The sequence below is a fragment of the Micropterus salmoides genome, unplaced genomic scaffold, assembly GCF_014851395.1.
Source record: "Micropterus salmoides isolate LMB-PRFRI ecotype aquatic unplaced genomic scaffold, ASM1485139v1 Ms_hic_scaffold_19, whole genome shotgun sequence".
Lineage (NCBI taxonomy): Eukaryota > Metazoa > Chordata > Actinopteri > Centrarchiformes > Centrarchidae > Micropterus > Micropterus salmoides.
In genome coordinates this window covers 8,017,168-8,041,575 of record NW_024041039.1, presented here as the reverse complement: position 1 = coordinate 8,041,575, position 24,408 = coordinate 8,017,168, and the positions used below count along the sequence as shown (strand labels likewise).

Here is a 24,408-nt window from a genome sequence, read left to right as displayed (position 1 = left end):
AAGACCTCACAGCCTCAGGCTCTGTGTACACCATGTGACTTCATCAAGCATCAGTCTGTGTGTGTGTGCTGTGTGTGTTTATTAGGCCTGTGTGGGTGTTCACACTTTGTCAATTCACTACAACAGTATGTAATGTCTGTACGTACGTGTGTGTATACATTACGTCTGCCTGCTGTGCCTCTGGGTGCGCTTCTTCCGGGGTGTAGTTGTGTTTCTTTTGTGCTTCTGCTTCCTACAAATGTGTGGCTGTACACTGCTGTGTGAGGCTGTGAAATTGAGTGTGAATATGCATACACACAACCTGCTATGGGTGTCTATAAGTGTGTGCATACATGTGTGTTGTGTGGCACTGTTTTGTAAACACTAGTGCTTTTGTGATTAATATAAATGTGTTTTCTGTGTACACTTCTTACATGTGTTGAAGTATGAAGAAACATGCTTCTGTGTAAATGAAATACTGCAAGTGAGTGTGTACTGTTCTGTTTTAACTGGTGCTGGTGTTTTACTGTCCGTTAAATTGTACTGTGAAGTAATTGTCAAATATGTTCTACTGTATAAGCAGCTTAAGCAGTCTTCAGCAGCTCATTGACTTGAACATGCATAACGATTAAGGCCCTTTACGAAGCAAGAAGAATAGGTATTGATAACAGAAGAAACAGGCTGTACACAAGCGGGAAGCTTCCGGTCTGAGACATAAACCTGCATTCTATTGAATGGCCAGCAGGGGGCGACTCTTCTTGTTGCAAAAAGAAGTCCGGTTCCATTAGATATTATGGTGAAATGAACCTACTTCTCACCTGAATAATTACCTCAGCTAACACTTTCCTAATGAGTTTATGGTCTCAGTCGCTAGTTTCAAGTCTTCTTTAATACAAAATGATGTTCATTCAGTAAATTATGGTCCCATTTAAAGCAAAATAGACCATAAAGCAGAGTATGCTTCAGGGCGGGATTATCTATGATTGACAAGTTGTTACCATGGTGACCTGTCAATCAGGCTAGAGTGACTCGTATCCACGGCACTTTGTAAATTTAACCAGCGCTGTTGAAAAAGCTTATTAGGAGTTGGCTGTTCACTTTCTCTGGTGAGTACATTTTGTTTTAAGCCTGTTGTTCACTAGACAAAATTGTCAGCCCTGTTAAAATGACAGTTAACGCAAATTACAGATGCACTGAGCTAAATCTAGCTCCACACACGGCTGTGTATCTAAATATTGTCACGTCCGGTGCTGCTGGCTGCAAAAAAAAAAATCAACTCGAGGTGACTTGATGTCACGATGACTATGTTCACTTCTTATATACAGTCTATGGCTGTGCATTCTCAATTGGTATGAATCATCTTAAACTAAAAGTAAAAGATAATCACAGACAATTCAAGAAGGAGTTTCGTAACCTTTGTTGGCACAGGACCGTTTCCCCCTTCCTCCCCCGCTCCCCAAACTGGATTTTTTTTTTTTTAGTGTAACTCAACAGGAAGCACATTGCCTATCTCCTCTGGCTGAGACATTGCATGGAGAGAGTGAGAGAGGGGAAGAGACATTCAGATTAGACCCTGACACCCTTGAAGGTTGTCTGAGGGTTAAGATGGGTGGAGACCCTCACTGACAAATGGAAACAATCTGCCACACTCAGGTCTCGATGTACTGAGTAAACTAGGCAGGAATAAAAAACGACTAAAAAGAACAAGAGGGACAGATGGAGGAGGGCTGCCATGAAATAAAGGAAATGTTAGAAGTAGTCAGTAGGATGTTGGTAGACCAGTGAAGGAAACTAATGGAGGAAAAGATAAACAGATAAAAAGAAAGTAGGATGTCTGGTATTTAGAAGCCTCGTTCCTGGAAGTATGGAGGGGTTCTCTAGTGAAACCTACCGTCTTCAGCCGCTTCACTGCATCCTCGCAGATGTGCATGCCTCGGGACTCCTCCACCTCCACATGTCCCAAGTACTGCGGGGTAGAGAGGGGTAGAGAGACAGAAGGAGAGAGAGTGAGTAATGCTATACAAACCTTTCTATTGGCTATCTCTACTGAAGTTTAAGTAAGGTTAAAATAATGAACTCTGGAATGAAATCAGGAATTTATATCAAGTCTAGACTGTCTTTTATCCCCTGGTAGTCTAGCGCTGGTAACTTATACACCTAATTAATTAAACTTTTGAGGTAAATCGCAGTTCAATTGCTCCCTAGTTGATACCTAATTTTGTCCATGGAGAAAATGCTAAACACTTACCTGAGAAATATAAATGGGGAAGTAGGTATATCTAACAAGTGTGATTTTTTGATGAAGAGATTACATGAGAAGAACAAAACCAACACATGAAGGGGTAAAAAGAAGCCGCTCTTCCTCGTACACTTAGCCCGGTCAATGTGAAACCACCTGCTTGGTTTTCCAGCACTTTGAGCTGATGGAAACACACAATATTGCACTCCAAGGTCTCTCACAGTATACAATGACGAGGGCAGACTGCCTCACATGAAATAATTTATGCCACATGCTAAATGACTGAGACCATCATCTAGTAACTAATTAATCGAGAGACGAGACACAGACTCACAGAGACGAGAGACAGAGCTGTCAGACTCAGCTCAGGAAATTGCAGTGAATGATCAATCACAACATACGTTCGCTCCAATTAACAATTTCCTGGGGGAAACCACTATGTAACAACCTACACTTGGAAATCCTACATAAGTGGGTAACTGCAACTGAATGAAAGGAAAAGGCTGCCTTCTCCAGCTCGAACCTCCCTCCCTCCTCCTGAAGCAGCATCACACCCTGCTGTGTGTCGCTCCAGAGTCACAACCCTGACCGCCCCAGAAGCCATTGTGCGTGTGGAGCCAGAGAGGAAGTCCTTACCCTTTCCTTATAGATACATACACACACACACACACACACACACACACACACACACACACACACACACGGACGGACGGACGCCTGTCACCCCCGCTCCCCCACCCTCTGGCCTATCTATTTTGAGAATGTGACGCCACAGATGTGAGTCATACGGTCACAGCATTACAATACACATGTGTACACAAACGCATGCATGTAAGCACACAGCAATGGGTCCAAAAGAACATGTCCTAAGGACAATACTGATGCAAAGAGGCAGCTATGAGTAGCGAGGACAATGAAAGCAGCGGCATCACTAATAGGGATCAGCCCAGAGACATGGCTGAGGTGAGATGAGTAAATGCAGGGGAGGCTCGAAGTTTCACAACAGATGCTTCACTGTAGCATCGTACACCGTCCTGTTAGTAACTAGCTGGCAGCAACAATCTGTGGGCTGAAACATTCACATTTAACAGACGCTAAACCAAAGCAACTTTATAAAATGAAAGGAATATATCCTGAACAGTGTGTTGTACATGTGTAGGGTGATTTGGTTCTGAAATCCAGGTTTGTTTTTGGGCCCACTCCAGGATTAGTTCCACTTGCCACTAATCCAACAGTAGGCCAGGATTATACACCGTTTATATGTCATGATATTTGCATTTGCTTTATTGTGCTGTTCCTGTCACGGCACTGTTTGTGTTTGATGATGAAAGACATAAGATGAGATATTGTATTTACATTTCACTGGCTCCTGTGGGTGATTTCCCAGCTGTAAAAGGGCCAGCAGAGATAACACACAGGAAACACCATGTGCAACCCTCTGATGTGCTTAAATTCACATTTTCTAAACATTTGAACAGCCAATGATAAGGAGGACAGGGGTCAAGACAACAGTCTGAAAGTAAAAAAGAACAGTCCTGTATTGTTTGAATATATAGGTTTTATCTTGAAGGAATACATTTTGGGAAGTATGATTTTTGGCTTTCTTGCTGAGAGTTAGATGAGAAGATCAACACTAATCTTGTCCTACCAATCAAGTTTGCACGGTAAATTTGTAGCTGGAGCCAGCAGCCAGTTAGCTTAGTTTAGCAATAAACACTGGAAACATGGGGAAACAGCTAGTCTGGTCCTGTCCAAAGGTAACAAAATGTGTACCTCTAGCTCAGAAGCTCTGAAGGTGGCATTTCACATACACTAAAGTATCAAACATATCAATATCAATTAACTGGAGTTGGCTTTGTTGGCGTAAATCCTCTGGATGTAATCCAGATGGATTCCAGGATTTAATTCAGGGTATTGGCCATAAATCAGTTTCAGTGAAAAATCCTGTCAGATTCAATAGAAAGTCCATGCTGTACACAACCTTACAAACTCCTTCTTTCCAATGTGTGAATAATGGTAGAAAACAAGCTCACACAAAAACGCAGACATTCATTTCCATAGAAATAAATCTACATAACTTAAATCTACCTGCGACATCTAAAAACATTTCCTTCTCATCTGTTTTAGCTGGTAAACAAACACGTGCAAGAAGTTTAATCTAATCTTACATCCATCTCCAGCAATGTCAATACAAAAAAGTAGTAAGTCTACATTTTCATGCCTTTGACAATCACCTTGAATCATGAATAACTGTCTGTCACTGCATGCTCACTTTGAAAACAAGTACAAACATAAATGTACACACAAACACAAATGCTGCTTAACAACAGTCAGTGGTAAAAACTCCGGTACTCTGGTACTGTGGTAATGAGTATAGAACTGGGCATTCACAATGCTGGTTGAAGGCACTATGTAGTGAGGGAAGCCCCAAGTCACAACTCCAAATCCCATTTTTTTTCCCTCCACCCCATTCTGAAACAGCCTTTCTTCTTCTCCTTCTCCACCACATCGCCTCAGACCCTCTATTGGCTATTCTTCAGTGCAGCAGTCAGTGATAATTTCACTGTAACTATCCAAACCCACACACAACTGGGCTCCTCTGAGGCACCTAGAGCGGGAGACAGGGAGCAGGAGGGGGAGGAAGGATACACAGGAGTAGCATGGTAGGTTGCACCGGCACGATGAAAGCCAGTGCAGAAGGAAGAAATGTTGGTGGAGACGTGTGTGTGTGTGGCGTTGCAGAAGTACAAGAAGGAATGACAAGGATAGATAATTTTTCCTTTGCCCACAGTGGCTGATCTGTAATTCATTGGCCGCTTTCACTATATTAACAATTTCCTTGAACATTTTCAGTGTAGAACAAGATACTGCAACAACGGTCAGTTACCAGAGTTTAAAATTTGGCAAGGTATGCCTACTGGCTGGTTACAGCCTGGTTTTGTTTTGTTCTTTTGTTGCTATATGTTAGCAGCCCATTTTAAGAAAAGAAAAAAAACAACAACAGCACTTTAATGAAACTTCTTTACCTTGAAAAGACAATTTGTAAAATCATCCTTAAAAACAAAGACCAAAGAGCCCACAGAGCCCAAAAGGATAATAAAAGGACAGTAGGGTTGCAACTAATGACTATTTTTGTAGTCGACTAATCTCTTAATTATTTATTCAATTAGTCGACTATTCAAGATTATTTTTGTCACCCCCTAACCCTAATCAAACCATTTAACTAATTTTTGGTCTGAAAGCACAGTAACTAGCTAACGTTACCATTAAGTGAACAAGGTTTACTATTCAGAATGAACACCAGTATCAACAGGGAGAAACCAGGGAAGAAGACAAGACAGCGTAGGCTACTCCTATAATTCACTGATTTATACAAACTTTAAAACTTTTTAAAAGCTTAACAAAGATTTTTGCTTTGGATTAAATTAAATTAAAAGCAAGTACTATAACCACAACTGTACACTAACAATGTAATGTCTATTTAGAACAATAAAGCATAAGTCCCCTTTCATACTACTTCTGTAGTTTTATTTTTCAAAAGTGCCTGTAAGTTTTATAAGTGGAGAATGTTCTGCAGGCTACATCACAAGCCAGATGTTCCTTGATGTACTTTAAACCATTACTCATTACTAATAACCTTTTTAAAGCTGGGTCTCAGACTGCCAGCGTTGTGTTGGACAGACTTCTGCTGAGGTGTTTACGGCGCTGTTCTGCAATCAAATAAGATTTTAAATAGGCCTAGTAAAATAAAATAAAAACAAAATCAGTATGTGGCGGTCAGCGTTGATATTGGGGCGGGCCGCCACGAATAAATGAACGTATAGTAAACACTGCCTTTCCTCTGTCTCTGCAGCTCTGATGTTGCTGCTGTAGTGGTCTGAGTAACTGGGACCGGGCTCTGTGGGCGTGACTGGCACCGCTAACCTCTCGCCAACCCCGAAAACGTTTGAGCAAATTTTAGATTCGCCATCAACTTTGGTAAACCTGCCAATATTCAAATTCTAAAAAGTTGATTTCTTGCCTCAAAACCGCTCAAATTTGTATTTAGTGATTAAATAGTGTACAAAACTTGCAAAAATAAAAGCCGTCCTGCTGGTAGCCTCTTTCTCCGTTACTTTCCGCTTCTCGCAGGAACGCTTACAGTCAAGCAGTCATGGCAGACAGTGGAAGCGGTACTGCCCCCAGCACTTCCTGTAGTGCAGTTATAAATAAACTACCAGAAATGTTCCTAATATGAAGATTGCTATCTCTCCCTTAAACGGCATCTATGTAACGATGCATCGACAATGAAATTTCACGTCGACAAATATTTATGGTCAACGTCGTCGATTACGTCGACTAATCGTTGCAGCTCTAAAGGACAGTACCCAACCAAGCCACAGCCTGTTTGCCTTGTTGCCATTTGGTAAGAGATATAGAAGTTACTGCTGCCGCATCGCTAGACTGCAGAAAAGCTTTTTGCTTTTGTATTACCGTATATTGTCTGCCACGTAGCAGAAGGCAACTACAAACTAATTTAACTTTACAACCTGTTGTAATGTGACCAACAAACCTACCTTCTCCATTACAGTATTTTCAATTCCTGTTTCTTGCTAAAAAATAAATAAAACTAAAGTAAAAACAGAGGCATCATCAAACCATAGGTTGTACTCTTGGTAATCCACATCCGCTGACCAGCCACAAAGTTCATATATTCGGAGGAAAACTTTCTCTTTCTTGACTTAAGCGGCTTTCAGTTCCCCTTTATTCTGAGTGGACCCATGCAATGAAAGGAAGCGCACCATTCAACTTCTGTTAGGAAAAGTGAAAGGTTTTGTTGCCAAAATACAGCAAACTCTCCACTCCATCAACTGCAGCACAGCATGTCCAGTTTAGCCATTTTTGAAACACTGAAGATACATATTGTATTCGAAAGATGCTGCATTGCCTACAGAGTGTCTTGCACTGCCCCACTGCAGTGCCTCTGAATTGTTATTTGTCAGCTATAATGAAACATTTTCTTTAATTCTGTATATTTTACTTAATTCAATGGTTCTCATTAATCTAGGAGGCCAGAAATCAATTGTACACACAAATCCCACAGGTTTGGAAGGCTACAGCAGATAATGTTGCAACCTAGATAAAAGCTGTGCTCACAGTCTCTGAATGGTTATGATTAATCACAAGCAGCGTCCTTGGGGAGTCAGGCAGCGTGAAAGTTTCTCAAAGGTATGAGTGTGCCACAGTAAGGTCAGCAGTGCACTCTGTGTGTGCAAGGAACTATGTGAGGTTTGTATGCAGGCCTGTTTATGTGTGTATGCGAGGGAGAGTCACCTTGACTGCAAAGCTACATTTTCCACTGCGGACTGCCTCCTCGTCTGTCTGCCACTGGTGAGGTCGGCTCGACTCCGGCACATAGACGTCTTTCTTCCGGCGGAAGCTCTGCCGTAGCTTATTCATCGCTGAGCTCCCTGTGAGTGGTGACAGACACTATGTTAATCCCAGGGTGAAAACTGGGCTGTCAGCAGCAGCAAAATAAAAAGGTGCACCACTGGCTGGAAAGCTGGAGAAATAACACAAACAGGAAATGGTTAATGCTACAGAAAAATATAATGATAATCAAGTTTATTGGCCATACAATTTATACAAAATACAATGCATGCAGAATTTGTTCTCTGCATTACTCCCATCCTAAATAGAAGGAGTGGGCAGCCATTGTGTAGCGGCGGGGGAAAAACACTGACCCCGACATCCATCCATCCATCTATTATCTATAACCGCTAATCCGTACAGGGTCGCAGGGGGCTGGAGCCAATCCCAGCTGCTACTGGGCGAGAGGCGGGATACACCCTGGACAGGTCGAGGGTTCATCGGATCCCTGCGATGTTTAGTAATAATAAAGTTTGCAATTCCGGGAAATGTACCAATTCATGTGCATGCACAGGCAATATTGTATGTCAACACAGAAATTAGTCAATTTCCTGTGTCTGCTAACGGATAAGAGGCTGCAACACAGCGCCGGACTACAACTTCGATGTGTCCTGTTTACAGTAGTGCCTGCAAATAGGAATGCTTTAAATACCGACATCAGTGCACAACACATCTCTCTGACTCACAAGGAGGAACAAAAGCATTGGAGGTTGAGTCTCTGTAGCGTTAGGATTCAAGGTGGCCCAAAACTGAGGGAACTGAGGACAATGAGGATAGTCTGCTGCTTCTACTGAGAGAACGTTTTACCTGCGGATTATGCTGGGGCTACAAGATTACAGCTACATGACAATCCACATAATTTACATGACAGTTAACGTTTTAACTTTTTTTCACAGAATACCCAATCTAAACACCCACAACAGTTTCCTGGTTCAGTTTGAACTACCAACTGTGTCGCCTTGTCCCGCACAATTATTAGAAACAATACGGGCACCTCAAAATAGAGTGGTGGATAATTTGCCAAACCGTTTACTTTTTTTGCACTTCTATGTTAGTCTCACCACTCATGTTTGTTGTCATGTAGGTTTCACTTTGGTGCAGGTTCAAACACTAAAATTCTCTGAAAATCTTAAAACAGCACAATTAATTAGGCTAAAAGCACTACTTTAAACAGTGCTTGTATGTCTTCTTGGCTTTGGCAGGCGATTAAGAGGCACAAAAGAGCCGAGACCCAATTAAAAGTTGCTGATCCAAACTAGAACTGAGAGGTGCATCCATCATCGAAGGCCTGGCTCACGTCTTCCTTAATAAACTCATAACTGAGGACCAGAAGTCATTCAGCCATGCAACTCTAACTTTTAACACGTGAGCAGAACGTTCTCCTTGACTAACAACTTCTGAGCTGATGAGGATCGGGTGGGATTAAAGGTTAATCCAGGAGAAGTGAGTGTCCGCACACGCACGCACGCACGCACACGCAGCAACATAGCAGTATTTACTTACACACATGCTCACAGCGACCACACACATATGCACCTACTTAACTACACACACACTCTAAGGACTGAGCTGTCTGTTTACATAGTGAAACCTGTCCTGTGAGCCGCTACTGGCTGGGGGTAGAAAGTGTGCTTGAGGTGAAGCTCTCTTATCTATCTGTGCCAGGCTCCAGCTCTGTGGGCAGCACACAATGAAGCTTTCAGTCCTGACCAGGCCACCGAAACACACAAAACCACATCAAACTTCCTACTGTCACTAAAGAGGGGACCTGGAGCGGACCATGGCCTCTGTCATGAGCAGTAGCATATTTCTGCACTTCAAATGGCTCAAATAGCTCAAGTGCACCTTTAAAAGACATAAAGCAAAGTTAAACCTGCTGCTTAGGCTATTTTACAAGACAATTACATTTTATGAACTAAGAACGACTTCTAAATGACAGCCAAATTCAATTATAGATTTTTGTCTCCCTTCTTCCACAAGTTCTGTAACGGAAACTCTGGCTATTGAGTGGTACAGCCAACACCTCTCTTCTCTATTGTCTGTCGTCTATGGCAACACTCATAGAAAGACAATCATGACCCCTGTACCACTGTAGGTAGAAACACAAAAAGGGTGAACTGTCTGAAAAGGGGGGATGAAACAACGGCTAACAAGGTGTAAACGCAGGTGCTTAGACGTATACATCAGCAGGGGTCAAGATATAATAGCACCCAGTCTGACTTTAGTGTGTATAAAAATGTGTGTGTGTACACACACACACACACACACACACACACACACACACACACACACACACACACACACACACACACACACACACACACACACACACACAAGTTGTAGCCTGCAGCAGAGTGAAGTGTTTGAAAACAAGACGACTGAGTGAGAGGGGAGAAAAAAAAAAAACATTGCTTCATCCTCTCCTAACACTCGTTTATTTAGGTCATATCATGTTTGGGCTCACTGCAGTGCCAGTGACAGGCTGCATGCTTCCAGCCTGCAGAGTGAAGAGGAGGAGCAGGAAGAAAACAGATTTGTCTGCTCTTGGGCACCTCGTCTTCGGTGCAACACATAACAGCATTTGTTTTCAGTATGCTATGCATGCATGCATTTAGACAAATCTTTGTTGCCTTCAATTCACTCGTCATATTGTCACCAGACGTATGACACCACTGCCAGTCCCAGTTTTTTTTTTTAATCATATCTTTAAGAAAACTAGTTGTTACTCACTACTGTGTGTGATACTGTAGAATGGTACACAGGGAAGTTGTACTTTTAGGCAGGCAGCGTTTTATAAAACAGGCATCCCTATTTCTTGCAGCTTTTCCAGAATTTGAAACGGCCATGTTTTGGTGCTGACAAACAAGTCTGCCAACTTGACAACCACACATTATCTGCAAATAACTACCAGATGGAGGTTAGGTTTGGAGCTGCTGATTATTTATCCATTAATCTGTCACCTATTTCTCCAGTTAGTTAATGTATAAAGTCAATAAAATGTCTAGGAAGGAAGCATCTCCAAATGACTTGTCTAAAACTATTCTAATTATGGTTTTCTTTGACTAAGCTGGGACTAAAATGTCCAGACTTTCAGTCAACTAAAACTTAACTGACTATATATGATAAAAACTAACAAGGTCATTTGACACAGGACTAAGATTACATAAAATATAGTTGAAAAAATTAACACTAGTAGCCACCAACTCAGACTCAAGTGCAGAGAGTCTCTTTGAATAAATCCCAGGGACAGACACACTATTGTGTCTTTTTTTTGTTGCACAGGCCAATGTCGATCCATTAATGCCGCATAGTTTTTATGCCTCTTCTCACAGCACCTTACCAAACTCACCTTCTAAATCACTTAACAGTTATGCTACTGCCAGCTTACAACCCACACACCTTCTCTCCTGTGTACTGCAGTGTCTTAAGAGAGACAAATAAGGAGAGAGCAGGAATGTAAGTAAGAGCACATATAACTAGTCATGTGCGTGGGAAAAAAAGCGTATGGTAGCTGTATTTGTGTATATATGGTGAATGTCTGGGCCTGCTGCGTGACAGTACAACCACTTACATGAATGTGATATGAGTAGTGTTGCAAAAATGTAACATGTTTGGAATAAGCACTACTAGAAAATATGTATCTTCTCTAAAGTGTAAGGTTGTTGTACTTTTTACCCCTTGTACCCTCGTTCAGACTGACAGAATGACCCGGGAAAGATCCACATTTGCCATTGATTTGAGCCGGCACAGATAATCCGAACCTGACTCCTCGACCCTGCTCTGCATCTGAGTTTAACCCCTTCCTGTTCGTGTACTGTCTTTGCTTTGGTATGACAGCATTTATGACAGATTCTCAAGACTATAACCCTTGTGTTTATTTCTTGTGAAAAAACTGCCATGAAACATTTGAATAAGTGAAATACTTTAGCAAATATAATAAGCTATTTATCCTATATTTATGTACAATGACAAACAGTAAAGTGCCCTGAACTACAGTTGCAGAGGGAGGTCTGTGTCAACAGCGACAACCAAGGATTAACCTGTAAAAACAGACTGGTAGGTCAAATGCAGGTTGAACACGTGTTCATTATCCCATGTCAAACATGGCATTTGCAGCAGTACCACCCGCATTAGGTAACTATTGTGTGTGTGTGTGTGTGTGTGTGTGTTGGCAGGAAGGTGAGCAGAGACCGGGATGGAGGCCAGATAGAGTGGGCCAGAGGGAGCGCAGCACCGAATGAGCAGTGAGGGGGAAAGTCTGGCTGTGTTCGCCTGGTGCAGAGTGCTGGGGTGGATGATTGGACGGGTGGGGGTCATGTGAGGAGGGTTTAGCCATTGGTCTGGTCATGAGCCAGAAAGAAAAAGTCAAGGAGGGAGGAAAGGGGAGAGACACATGATGAAGCATCAAATTCAGACAGGGAGCGGTGAAAAGAAAGTTAACGAAGGGAAAAGTCAAGTCAAGTGGCAGAAAGGACTACTACTACTAATACTACTACTACCACCACCACCACCACCACCACCACCACCACCAATAATATTAGGCATGGGCCATTCGCAGAGAAGCTGAGAGGTAGTGTAGAAAAGAGGTAAATAAATGAATTAGGACAGTTTGCCTTGGGTTTGTATTTATTTCAGACTCATTAAAAATAAGGATAATGTTCCTCACACCTTCAAAAGTTAATCTAAATCAATGCTACCTCATGACCTTATGAGGGTAAAGCAAACATGCAGTAGAACAGACAGTACAGCTTCTGACTCTGGCAAAATACTACAGATTATTTGTAGGAATAAATGGCAGTAGTACAAAGAATTACACTGGGTGTTATCATTTCAAGTAGATAAATACAACTAAATATAAATGGAATGACTTAAATTTTGCTGTTTGTACATCTAGAAACAGCAAAAGCCATCGCAGAACACTGTTTTCCCACTTAGATAAGTGAGTAGTTTCATGCAGCAGCATTTGCTTTAATGTCAGCAGTCCATTTTGCTTTATTGAAGTAATGGTCTTCTACTTCTTGCTTTTGTTGAAAGGCAATTTAAGGGTGACAGTTAAACCTGATCTTTACGTTGTTATTCATAGATAAAATACAAATATACCAACATAACATTAGTATTACCTATGTTTGGGCACTAACACAGAGGGGAAGGTCAAACAAAATAAGCCAGAAATGAAGGGTACTTTTTATTTAAAGCCAAAGGTTGCATGAGAGGTGTTATCAACACCGATCACAAATAGCAGTGGGATGTTTATCTAAATCATGTCAAAAGACAACATGTCCCAGGGCTTGCTTTTAGAGCATCACAAATCAAACAATACTTGAGTAGTTTTTATTTTACTTTTTAAAACTACAAAAGGCAGTGAATGGAGGATAGAGAGAGAGAGAGGCATAGAGTGTGCTTTGGAGATGGAGGGGGGACTCTGGGGGAGAACAGGCGGGTGGAGAGGTAAAGGCTTTGGTGTAGGAAAGCAGGATCTGAACCCTGCTGGAGCTGTCACAGCTCCTATAGTCTGCTGCCGTGAGGATCTCTGGCTGTTTCTCTATCAGCACTAATGAGAACAATTACACAAGGACCATTTATACTCTCTCTGCTCACAGACACAGAAACAAGCAACAGTGAATGGCAAAATGCATACAGCTCTCTAAAGACTCTCACATGTAATATCATCAACATACTTAGTGGTTAATCAATGACATAAGCACGTACACCATCAACAATGGTGTGAAAGTGTGAAAACAGAATTACACAGAAGAGGAGACACAAACACATACAGGAAAATTGGAAAACAAAAGTAGAAAGAAAGAGAAAAGATAGAGAGAAAGACTTTCCCTAAGTCAGTGCTGTGCTGCTGCCCGGGAAGGAGGGAGGGAGTGCTGCTTCTGGCTGTGGATGTAACAGTATTTGAATAATCTCTCCAGGAATGGAAAACTGATTAATCCTTGCAGAAGGATCCTAGGGATGAGTACAGCAGTTGGGTTTCACAGAAGATATAGGGAGGAAGGGAGGGAGGGAGAAGCTGGAGAGCAAGTGAGCATGAGACAGAGAAATAGAAAGAATGGGCAGCAACTCAAGACAAAAAGGCCCCACTGTCTCCTTTCATGACATGCCCCACCACTGTGCCAGCCGTTACTCTTCATCCTACTTTACCGCTCTGTTCTGGAAGTTCTATGTTATCCGTGTTCAGCGTTTACAACAACGAGATAGGACAGCTTCAATCAATAAGGCCGGCCAGCCATCCAGTAATGCAAAGCATGCCAGTCCGGCATATCTGCGAAGGCCTGTTATCGGGGAGCCGGCTGACTTGAGGTGATAGTGTCTCTGTTCTGCTCCCAAATGGCCATATGAAGACAGAATTTGAAAAATGCTGTTAGCGTGGTAATCCAATTTTCCGGGCCACGGTTTGTAGCTTGGCATGCTTATGTAAAAAGAGGGCTAGAAGGAAAAAAAAACAGAAACCCATGCTAGGCACACAAGGGAAAGGCTGAAAACCATGTCCAGGAAAACCACTGTGGGACCAGGATCAGGGTCAAAGGTCAGGGCAATCTGCTTTCTGGCAACCTAGTCAGTGAGTTTATGGTGACAAGAGTGAAACAAGTTGGTCGCTAATCTCTTGGCATTTTTATTACCAATAACAGCCCAATAAATACAATAAAACTGTCAACAACTGGAGTAAAAAATTCACAACAGACATGTAACGTTATTGCTTAGGGCTACAATTGATTTAATGACAGTGTGTTATTGACATTCAAAGTTCAAGTACAAGTGAACAATGTGAGATGGGGCGTCCAGCTGGGTCCCTTCATTAATGCTAATCATTAATCCTAACCCCTAAATGTGATATTCTGGGTCACATGCATGAGTACAGAATTAATTATTGTATCACAATTTGACCTAAATTGAGTCTTTTTAGTGGCGTTGTATACATTCAGCAGTTGAATGCTGCATACTAAATATTAATCACTGCTGAAAATGTGCAGACTTTCTTCCCTCAACAAATTTATTCCTCTAGCACCAATCGATTTGTGCTGAAGACTCAATAAAATGATTTGCTTCTGTGCTAAAATTTGTAATAATTTGCTAACATACAACAAGTAAAGCTACACTACCATTTGAATTTGAGTACGGATTTAGATATTTGTTATAGACTAGGTTAGGTTATGTATAACATCGTAGGCTACATTATACTTTTTTAGCAAATGCAATGGCATTTCACACAATTCACAAAAGTCTTTTGCGTTACAATGATTTTTTTTAACCTGACAAAACAGATATTTAATACAGCTGTGAACCCAAAATTAGGATCTCTCCTGCCTTCATTATAGCCAATTACTATAATTGACTTCAAATGGCTGAACACAAAATAACAGCAGTAGTAACAGCGTGTCCAAGCTGGTGGAAAAAGAGACAGTCCGTAAACAAGTGTAACTCATCGCCAGCTGCTCTGGCTCAGCACGGCGCTCTCTGCTTCGATGATCTGTACACTTTGCACCATCAGTGTCTCCACAATAATCAGAATCCCTTTATCTGCCAGGTACAGGTATCTACACAGTGATCCAAAAAAATGACACCCATGATAAAAAGATGGATACAGACCCAAGGGACAAAACAAGCTATGATCAGGAGGACTAATGTCTTCACATGCAATTTAACCAGTTCTTTGTTGCCGTGTACAACTGTAAACATCAGCCAATTGTAGAAAGTATAACTAGCTTGAGAGCAAGCTGGACTAATAGAAATACACAAAATAGTAGCAGGAACATAAGTCAGTTTTTTATTCCTAAAAAGCATCTATTCTTGGAGGTTCACCTTTAAGGGTTAGAACAAGAGCTAGAGAGAGAATGATGAGGTACAAATGGGTGGTACTCCACAGAGGAAGGAAATGGTGGGAATAGAAGTGCTGGCTACTGTTTGCACAGCTCAGTCACTCTCTGTCTGCCACTGAATCATTTCAGACCTTCAATCTGTTCCCTGCCCCCAGCAAGGCACGATGACCTCCGTTTCCTGAGTACACATGACTGATCGGGTTAGAGTTGAGACAGAGAAAGAAAATAGGACCCAGACTGCTGCACAGGGGATACAGAGCTGTTTTTAACTCCTGCCAGTCTAACTGTGTGTGTGGGTACATCAGTATCTGTGTATTTGGCTTAATATGTGTGGTCATGTTTGTGTTTGTGTATCTAGGAGGCGTGGCATTAAGGGTCCCAGCCCAACAGCAAGTCAACCAGCCAGCCAACCATTCAACACGGAGTCACACATCCCTTTGGGCAACAGCTGAGGCCACATTTAAACGACCAGGGCAGTATCCTGGCACCAGGGAGTGGCTAATCACTGTCACTGTTTTGTCTCCCCTCAGGCATGCCCCGGCCCTGATTCACAGACCAAATCAATAGGTAGGGTCTGGCCTGGTTTCCACTACAAGGGCACACAGCGAATCAAGAAGGCATCTTTAAGATTTATGTCTCTTGTATTTTCCCCAAAACAATGAGTGTTTTTCACAAATACTTGCCAGAGGAGATAGTATACAAAATGGAGTGGAGTTTCAATTAAATTAATAGAGATATAACACTCAAGTGATGCTGCGGAGAGAGTGTGTTGACTGAAAGCATTAGCCTGCTAGGAGGGGTTTGATGTAGTGGCCTGAGTGCCCCAACTCCATCAATCCTGGCCCCCTCTTTATAGCAGACTCCTGCTGAGAACACAATAGCTGTCCACTAATGTGGCAGCCACAGGAAGATGGGTTTATAAAGTGGCTGTGAGTTTGTACACTGGCAGACAAAGTGGCTGTGAGTTTGTACACCGGCTGAACTAAAACTGCCATGTGTTCCCTTCTCTTAAGCTGAGAAGAATCGCTATCTTCCTTCTTTGTTGGGAGCAATTCAGTGTTGTGCAAACTGAGGGACAAAAGCTTAACCTCCTCACAGGCGATCACTTTAAGTGAACCACAACACATTGTCCCAGACTCTAGAAGTGACCTCTGCTGGAAAACTTTGAGTAAACCTCGGAGCGAAAAAGCTACTCATGGAAACCATGTTTACTTTTTCCCCTTGACATCACGGCATCACACACACACACACACACACACACCAGCAGCAGCAGCGAAACACACAAGCAGAAGTGACACACACTTGACTAAACCCAAACCTGCCATACACTCACAAAATGTAAACACAACAGGCACTCATGAAAACACACTCTCTCACTCACACACGTGAGACAGACTATAGCGTCTCAAGGCCCCAAAGCCAAAATGGCCTATTGTTAGAGTTCTTGAGAGAAGTAAAGTGCCATTAGAAGAGTTGCAGCAAGGTGGAGAAATCAGGCCAAAATACTATACGCTTGAAATTATACCCAGGCACTGCACTGACCTGTGGAAACACACAATGTTGCGTAATTATTCACCAGGCCTCAGCAAAGCTTTGTTAATACATGATCTATTAATCCTACTTATGGCTTACTCACAACAAAAAAGCAAACATTAGCACATTTATCTGTCTGTCTTACTTGGCTCAGGAAGAATGCTGATCTAAGATTGCAGTTTATATCCCCCGGCTGTGCCTATCATATATAAGAGTAAACAGCAAACTAATCCAGCACAATCCCTGCCGACCAACAACTGATAGCCGACCATTCTTGGATCAGTAATCCTACTGTGATTTTGTGAGCTTGGTGCAACCTGAGGCCAGAGGGTCTACGGGGATTAGTGAGTAGGTAGACTGTCACAACCTGAGAATTTTGCTTAAAGTCCCATGTGATAACCTTCACTTCACAAGCAACCACAGAAACCATCATGCTAGAACCCTGTAACGTTTAAAGACAAGCGGAGGGGTTCTGCTGTCTTCAAGACAGCTCGGAACTCTGCAATTTCCAAAAAAGTACCATGGTATGCCACTTGAAAGTTCATTCGGAGTTCATCCTTGTGAACTTGAGAAAGAAATATGTACCCTGACTTCACAAGAAGCTGCTGAATGATGTCTCAACAATGGCAGTTTCCATGGAAGCACACATTGTAAATAATAAATCATAAACAAAAAGGCAACTTAAAGTATATTTGCCTGTATTTAATTAAAATAAAACATACTATAATACCTGTTTGATGTACAAAAAACTGCTAACGTTATTATAGGTACACCCAAGGGCCCTGATGCACACATGATAAAGAAACATCACTTTGTAATGGTCAGCCATGTTTTTTGTTCACTTTCGGTGTCATGACCCATCATGCACCTGCTACATTTTGAACGCGGAAGTCAGACATTTCAACTAAAAAGAGTTCCGACGTGTCTGGAACGCAGCATTAACCACAAACTGACAGGCCATTTCCCCAAGAAGAATAGCTTAGACTGTGCCACATCATATCCATCACAGACAGACAGATTGTTTCTGTCAAGTTAAACTGGTCTGGTTGTCCCAGTATGAGCCAGTTAGTATGCAGGGCAGAGACATGAAGACAGACAGGCACCAGAGAGCACTTCTTGCAGAGCTGCTGATTCAGACTCGAAAAATAAAATATTAAAGATGTTATCAATAGTTGGGTGATGTGTTTAAGGCAGTCTGTGGCACATTTCATGCATAGTTGCTGGTTTGGACCTCATCAATCACCAGAGAGCTCACAGTAAACACTCAGCTATTCCCTCTGCACCAGCAGCACCGTCATTTTTGATTTAACCACATCAGGGCAAGTGACAGTCTTTAGAGGGGTTTCTGAAACACAGTCATTACTGCTGACACACACAACCTGCTACCACCTCCCAGCTCTGAACTGTAAAAATGCTTTCAATTTGACCACCAATACAAAGTATGGTTTAATTCTCAAGGGAGTGATCAGGACCACAAATAGCACAGAAGAAAAAAAAATCACTCTAAGTAAAGATCTAATAAAGTCTGAACATGGTTGAGGGAAAAAACTTTTTTTCAGATTTCTTTGAGTACAACAGCTTTATTAAATCAACAGAACTGAAAATATATAACAGTTAGGTTTAAATCCCTTTATTTTCCTTGTGACCATGACATGTTGGTTCTTTAGCCAATTCTGACAACTTCCAGTGAGTATAAACATGCTGCTAAATTGCTACGGTTACTTTTATATATATAAGTGTTTCTTTAGTGGTGAGAAGTCACTGGCCCCTGTTTGCCCTACTCTGCCTATCCTCTTCCCCATAGTCCTCCCATCCTTATCCTTTCTCTTCAGTTAAGGCAACCCAGAGGAGATGTCTGCACTGCAGCTGCCAAACAACTTTACCTCTTTAAAAAAGCTCTGATTGTACAGCACAGACCCGTAGCAATGTAACTGGCCTGACAGCTGCAGGGAAACGCTCAGTTAATGGCAACATTTATCGATTAAACGTAGCAACTGCTAAGTGATCACAAATTCACAAAGAAAAGGAGTCAATTTAGGCATGAAACAAAAACTACATAAACTAAAAAAAACATGCAGTGATAAGAGCTAATTAACTTGCTCCCCAAATGAGCTTCCGAGCCAATCCGGGAGGAATTAAAAGAACCATACACAGGTTCATTTCATTTGCAGTCAACCAATCCCAATTAACTACAGTTTGTTTGATTTGGGATCTGTTTATTTGCTATTAACCTTACATGTTTATATGAAGTGCACACATAGTGTAGGATTACATTAGCAATTATCCATTATATCAATCATTTGTTTCTTTGTGTTTAAGCTACCATTAAGTGTTGGGGGAGGTCTTCTCCTGGTGAAGTAAAAGGCATGGCTGAGGGCTGAGGAATCTTAAATCCTGGAGCCAGCTCACTGTGCTGCCATGTCATGGGAGAAATTGGGTTTTATAAGATCTGCTTTGTATTTAGTTTCAGTTGCAGTCCATCTTTTTTATCCTTTGTGTTTTACTTAGTTTGGCCAAACCACTATATGTTCCCTCAAGCAGCATTGTGTCAGGTCAGCTTGTTCAGTTAACACATTGTTTAGTTGCTGTTATGTTGACTATAGTTACATTTTGTTGATCTTTTTTATCGGCCTGGTTATTAAATTCTTGGTTTGTATTATTTTTGCATTTTTTTGGTTAACTAACAAAAACCCAGTTTTTCCTCTAAAATTCCTGTTTCTTCAATACCTCACTGCTTGTTCCCTAATGGGGATCATTTTTCTATCCTATGCATAGTGCTAATGTGTCAAAGGAAAATAAAATCAGGTTGTCTGAGGTTTGCAGAGCCTTTACAATATGCTTGTATGTCGTGGCTATCCGGGTAACTGTTCAGGTTGACTTGACAAGCTATCTGTTTTTGCCATTATCATAACTACTATCCCCCTTTCTTGGTAAACAAAGATTAAAGAGCAGTTTAGAGCATTTTACAGTAGCAGTAGGTCAACCAGTGTCCCTGCCTATGATGCTAAAAAAAAAAAAGTGAAAAGAAAGGATGTGGATGCAAGATGCAAAAAAAAAATATTCTCTCCTCTGATAATCGAGATTAATAATCCTAAATTGTAGTCCCAATAGAAATACATTCACAAATCATCAATAATGTCTAAAAACAAAAATAACCACAACCACAGTTTATTTTAGTTTTCTTAATGGGGCCAGAAAGATCATTTAGGCAGGCTATCTCAGTGTATAAGAGGCAAGGAAATGGTGTCAGCATGTGTGTTCACTGTGTTCACTGAGTGATGAAGGCCTGTCACTATTCACTGCTCTCCCAATCATCATCTAGAGATGGCTGCAGGGTAAATGTATTCTGCTGGGGCTTTAAACGCCGGACTGCTGGCTTCTGACATTCACACACACACTTCTGACACTTTGATATGCTTCACATACACACTTGACAGTGTGTGTCACTTAGATGCACCCAAACACAGAAGTAAGATTGAGAGGACAACACTGACACAGAGAGAAAAGGCAAAGAAGCAGAGACAGAGATATAACAAAGAGGTAGCCGTGTGAAAATGATTTGAAAGAGGGTGAATGAAATACTGAAAAAGAATAAGAGACAAAGAAAGAAAACAGATTACATGGAAAGTACTCACAGAAGGATCAATATCACACAGAGAAGAGAACCCACTCCATGGTTCCAGCCGCTGACTCAATATGCTGTCAATGATCCAGCTTTTCATCCCAACAACACTATTGGTTAATGGCAGCACAGTACCATTGGTCAGTGGCCCTTACAGGGTGTGTGTATGTGTGTTTGTGTGTGTGTGTGTGTCAGTAGCAGTATTTGTCCAGCAGCAGGTGTGATGAGAGGACGGAGTGAAATAGGAACTTCCTGCTGAGTGAACAGACATGAAATCACTACACTGCCCCTCTGACCAGGCCAAAACACACACTAACACAAATCATGTATTGTTTACCTCACTCACATGCCAGATCAGGTGAGCTTATCTTAAAACAGATTTTTGTAACAACACAGTTATTTGAGTCTAGAAGCTACTCAGTGATGCACGGTGGGTTGTATTGTTGTCAGGAGTCAGCCAACCAAACAGGTCTTACGAGCACGAATGTAAATGGAGCTGTAGTATTCAGTGCAGCTGTTGAGTTGCTCACTCATTTCAGGAATTCTTTCCACGTACCTGTGCTGCGCTCTTTGTATCCTGGTTGGGCTATTTGTCAAGCTGAGGATGACTGTAGAATACCAAGTTACGCAACAGATTAAGCCAACCTGCCAGTGCTACCTGGCTATATACCCAGCAGATTTATGTTGCAACTCAGGCAGGGGTGGAACAAGACTTTATTTCTAGAAAATGACATTCAGGAGGTCCACGACTACTTTAAATATGTTTATTATAACTACTGAGACCATGCTATGTTGGCCCAGAAATATTGGCTGATGTCTTAATGGTAAAAGTAACAAGTAATATAAAAGCTATTCTCTACTAAAAAGTGGTTCTGTGGCACCTGGAAAGCACCTGTGAAGGTGTGAAGCTGGACTATGAACTCTAGGAATGTCTGTAAGTATTAGATTTTATCATGACATGGTACACTTGAAAACACCATGATATATTAACTCATGGAGAGTAATGTTTATGTAAGCAATGGTCTCTAAATAGCAAGAAACATATTCCATGGGGCACTTTATTTTCAGAGCCAGGAATGATTCAGCAGTCATGGTAGACGCCTTCTTTTCCCAAAAATGTTGGAAAACTCTTCTGTACAAAGGAATAGAAAGCTGTAATATGAACATAAGAAGAGATTTCACCACGTCCATTCATACAGCCAAGGAGCCAGGCAATCAAGGTCTTTCTTTACAACCAAAGAAGGAACTAGGGCAATAAAATCATTTTACTTTTTAGGACTTGGGCAACATTTAATGAGCAAGCATGCAAGTACATACTTTAATTATACTTGAGGTTAGTATGAGAGTTGGAAGTTTTCATTCCAACCAAGGACTTAACCAGATGATGTCACAGACCAACCACACCTTCAAGCAGAACAGAAAGGAGCATACTAGCTGATTTTGCTGAACAGAAACCTGCATGGCACATGACTGGGGTGTAGGTGTCTTGCCAAGTCACATGGCTGTTGGACAAAGCTCCAAGGCTTGAACTTGTGAACTTACCATTATCTATTGATTCTGAGAAACTGATTTTGAGCTCTACCCGTATTTCCACATTTGTGAACTTAATCTAATTTTTTTTTTTTTTTTTTAAAGGGCAAGGAAAGGACAGCCCTGCCCTGTCATCTCTTATGAGGAAAGCATTATAATGAAGCGGACAGACATCAACCCTTTCCCTCCTTGGCCAAAGATGGGGTCTGGGCAAGCAGGCAGGCAGGACGACAGACGAACAGGCAAGGACTGCAGAGCATCAGAGAATGGAAAATTACCAGAGCTCTACAATCAGCTGGGCACCTTTGATCATCCAGAGCTCAGGCACCAATTACCGTGGGATAATCGGCAGCCCCTCAGAGGCCTGACGAGCTACAGGCACTGTGGGCACAACGGGTCAGTGACCAGCAGGCAAAGGCCTGGTCAACACGGCTCACAGAGCCAAAAGCCGGCTGTGTCCATCGCTGAAATGCTGCATGAAGGCGGCCAAACGGACAAGCAGCACAGTGAAGCAATTGTTCCCCTCCTGTCGACTCAGCACAGTGGCACTCTCACAAGCCAGACATCCCTCTCCGCAGACCACTTGGTGGTAGAGGAATGGTGCAATGGTGGAGTGTGTAAACCTGCTACGGCACATGCACACATCCCCTCTCTCTACAATGAAACATACGTGGAACAAATGTGTACACACATGCTGCTCGCACACCTGTGCATGTAATTCTGTGGTAAACAAAAAGCTGCAGTGCTCAAGGCAGCACTTACAGCACAATGATGCAACACTCTGGAAACACGTTCCCACTGATAACCCCTTCCTACCCAGGAAAAAGGCTTACATGTTCCAGACTTCCTTCACATTATCTGAGAGGAATCTGGACTGACAAAGCAAAGTAAACCTAACTCTGACCTATTCAACACAAGTCTCATTTTTCTCTCACCAACAGCCTGGTGTGTGACTCAAGGTCTGCCTCTCTACTTGAGGCAGAACATGATATTCAGCTCATTAATAATTGACATCTTTCTTGTGCTGGGGAACATTCATCATCGATTAGACTAGGCTACACTGTTGGCTGCTGTGCTGCTCCTCCCTCCTTTGTCAACACTACAGTGACCTGAAACAGTTCATAAACCACTACAACTTAATTTAGTCACTGCTGCAATAATAAAATAACTCAATTACAACATGAAACTTGAGTGTCTTATTTGCCTACTCATACTGTACAGTTATTTAACAGAAACACAATAGCCAGTGGACTTTGGATCAGACACATTGCAGTTACACAACAGCCAGCGCCAGTCCAAATAAACCCATATGGACCAGAAGGAGCTTCCCTTTAAACCACTAGTCAGTAAAAGAGTCTGAGCTCAGAACAGGGTGGCATGTTTGACGACTTCAGGCCTTGATACCAAAGCTGTATTTCATTTGATATCTTTGCTGAAAACAGATTCTCTACAAAATGTTTTTTATATTAAACAAATTAAGCCAAACATCTCAAATACACGAGTATAAAAGTCTTATCAACTGCAAAAGAGCTTTACCTGAATATTATACAGCAGTACACTGACAAAATTATGGTTTCAGTCATCTGACCATAATTCCCGGAGTGTGGCTTGATAGTCAATTCTGATCTTTAACAGTATGTTGCCACTGCAAAAATATCTTGTATATTAAACAGTTATAAAACACTGAAGCCTCTTTACTTTGTATAGTTATACTTTACTTTTGAAACATTTTAATTCAGTATCAGTCTTTCCTACAGAATGAGAAAAAATTATTGCATATATTAAGTGTATATTTTATGAACATTGTCGTCAATACTTTATTACAGTTAGTGGAAGTAGCAACCCTTGAGATTAAGCAAAAAGATGTGGTGATAACCACTTTTGATCAATGTGCACAGCAAAGTGTCTGAAAAGGACCTTAAGAGGTGCATAATTCAGCAGAACAGATGATGTAGGCTACCTGCTGAGATTTGCATCCATTTTCTCAGCATATGTCAGCATTGAACTTCCCATGAGGTGCATGCAATTCTCGGTGGGCTTCCAGAACTTGGAAACTGGAAAGGGGGTTTCCGATTTGATCCGCCTCTGAGACGGGAACAGTGGTTCTGGAACGCCGGACAACTATGTGACACATGGTTGTGGGATTATCCTGCAAACTTTTGTTTAGTATAAATGAGTGAATGCAGCATATTGGTGGATATTCTTTCCGTGTTTATTGCAGGATCTCTGACTGGAGGGTTTGAGGGAATATCATGTAATTTACTGTGAGT

At 41.7% G+C, this 24,408-nt stretch overlaps 1 protein-coding gene across 4 annotated transcripts in view; it reads right to left on the bottom strand.

The window, feature by feature from the left end:
• numb (NUMB endocytic adaptor protein) overlaps window positions 1-24,408 on the bottom strand; it is a 41,334-nt gene that overhangs the window by 10,957 nt on the left and 5,969 nt on the right. For all 4 annotated transcript variants that reach the window (XM_038728301.1, XM_038728303.1, XM_038728302.1 and 1 more), the window contains exons 2-3: window positions 7,532-7,668; window positions 1,871-1,945 (exon numbers count right to left, since the gene is read on the bottom strand). In XM_038728301.1, the coding sequence (XP_038584229.1) occupies window positions 1,871-1,945; window positions 7,532-7,657 (201 nt within the window). In that variant the 5' untranslated portion in view covers window positions 7,658-7,668. The remainder of the gene's footprint in view (window positions 1-1,870; window positions 1,946-7,531; window positions 7,669-24,408) is intronic.